General features: G+C 38.0%; 1 protein-coding gene across 1 annotated transcript; it reads left to right on the plus strand.

Annotated features, from left to right (window-relative positions):
• Nucleotides 1-506: 506 nt before the first annotated feature.
• On the plus strand, nucleotides 507-1,454 carry LOC114637035 (olfactory receptor 12-like). Its single transcript, XM_028785167.1, has one exon. It carries the CDS (start codon nucleotides 507-509, stop codon nucleotides 1,452-1,454), a length of 948 nt encoding a protein of 315 aa, XP_028641000.1.
• The last annotated feature ends 233 nt before the right edge of the window (nucleotides 1,455-1,687 follow it).

The following is a 1,687-nucleotide window of genomic DNA, read 5'->3' on the forward strand; positions in this document are numbered from 1 at the left end:
ATTTTATTTATTTACATTTCAGATGTCATGCCATTTCAAAAGAAACAAAATAACTACATTTTGTGGTGGGGAATTTCACTCAATTTCTCATTTCTAATTTTCAAAGGATTGTATGTGTATGTGTTTAAGCAATTGGCTACTATTAAATTTTTTATAGGTTTGGGTCACTACAAATTCTACTGCTTTATGCTGTGTCTCATGTAATTCTCACAACAACCTCATACAGCAGGTATTAGAATCTCCCATTGGACAGAGATGGATTTTGATGCAGTGAAAGTTTGTAAAGCATCTCAAACTTTCTTAGGCGTCTCTCACTCACATGCCTGACTTTATGTAGGGACTTTTGATCTTAGAGCTAACGAATGGCTTAATTTTTGCAGTACATTAGCTAAGCCAAGGGGGAAAACAACCTGAAAAAGCATTAATTTAACATTATTAGCATTTCCCCTCCCTCAATAGGAACCACAAGTTGACCTGTGATCTATTTTCTCAGATAGATCTCAGTTATGAAACCGGAGCAGAGCAGGAACTATACTGAGCTGACAGACTTTATTCTGCTGGGATTCTGGACATCTCCAGAAGCACGGGTTCCCCTATTCTTACTGTTCTTGCTTATCTATCTGGTCATTGTATTGGGAAACATCAGCATGTTAACTGTCATTAAAGTAGACTCCAGACTTCATACACCAATGTATTTCTTTCTTCAAAATTTATCCTTTTTAGATCTCTGCTATTCCACAGTCATTGCACCCAAAACTCTAGCTACTTTTTTCTCCAAGGAAAAGAAAATTTCATACAATGAATGCGCAACACAGTTCTTTTTCTTTGCTCTTTTTGGTGGAACAGAAGGTTTCTTTCTGGCTGTGATGGCATATGATCGCTTCTCAGCCATTTGTTCCCCATTCCTGTATACAGTCCACATGTCTCAGCCAGCCTGTATTCGTTTGGTGGCTGGCTCCTATATCTGTGGATGCATCAACTCCATGATACAAACAGGATTCACCTTCAGCTTGCGTTTCTGTGGAGAAAACAGGCTGGACCACTTTTTCTGTGATGTCCAGGCTCTGATCAAGATCTCCTGTGTTGACACCTTTGTGAATGAGATTGTGCTGTTTGTTCTCTCCGCTCTCATTGTTATCTCCACCATAATCATCATTCTGATTTCCTATGGTTACATCCTTTCCACTGTCCTGAAGATTCCCTCCACCCATGGCAGGAGTAAGACCTTCTCTACCTGTGGCTCTCATATAGCAGTGGTGAGTTTATTCTATGGAACTGTGTTCTTCATGTATGCCCAGCCTGGGTCCATCTCCTCACCAGAGAAAAGCAAGATTGTTTCTGTGTTCTACACACTTATCATCCCAATGTTGAATCCTCTGATTTATAGCTTAAGGAACACAGAGGTAAAAAATGCTTTGAAGAAGACATTGCTGAGAACAATATCCTGGCATTGACCTTCATTTTCCTCCAAACTTCAAAGTCAACTAAAACCAACACTATTAATCATTCATGGAATAGTTCAATCAAAGGCATCTCCAAGTTTTGGATATTTAATTTTATTTTTAGTGATTTATACATCTTTCTAAGCTAAATGTAAAAGTCAATATACATTTTCATTGTTTCTTCTGTGTAACTTCCATAGTGTCATAGCTGGGTATTACAATTGTAAAATGTATAGTTAAATTCA

This window comes from Grammomys surdaster, unplaced genomic scaffold, assembly GCF_004785775.1.
Source record: "Grammomys surdaster isolate TR1022 unplaced genomic scaffold, NIH_TR_1.0 125125, whole genome shotgun sequence".
In the NCBI taxonomy this organism is placed as follows: domain Eukaryota; kingdom Metazoa; phylum Chordata; class Mammalia; order Rodentia; family Muridae; genus Grammomys; species Grammomys surdaster.

Excerpts from the sequence above, each read along its gene's own strand:
- LOC114637035 (XM_028785167.1), top strand. The coding sequence starts at position 507 with ATGAAACCGGAGCAGAGCAGGAACTATACTGAGCTGACAGACTTTATT.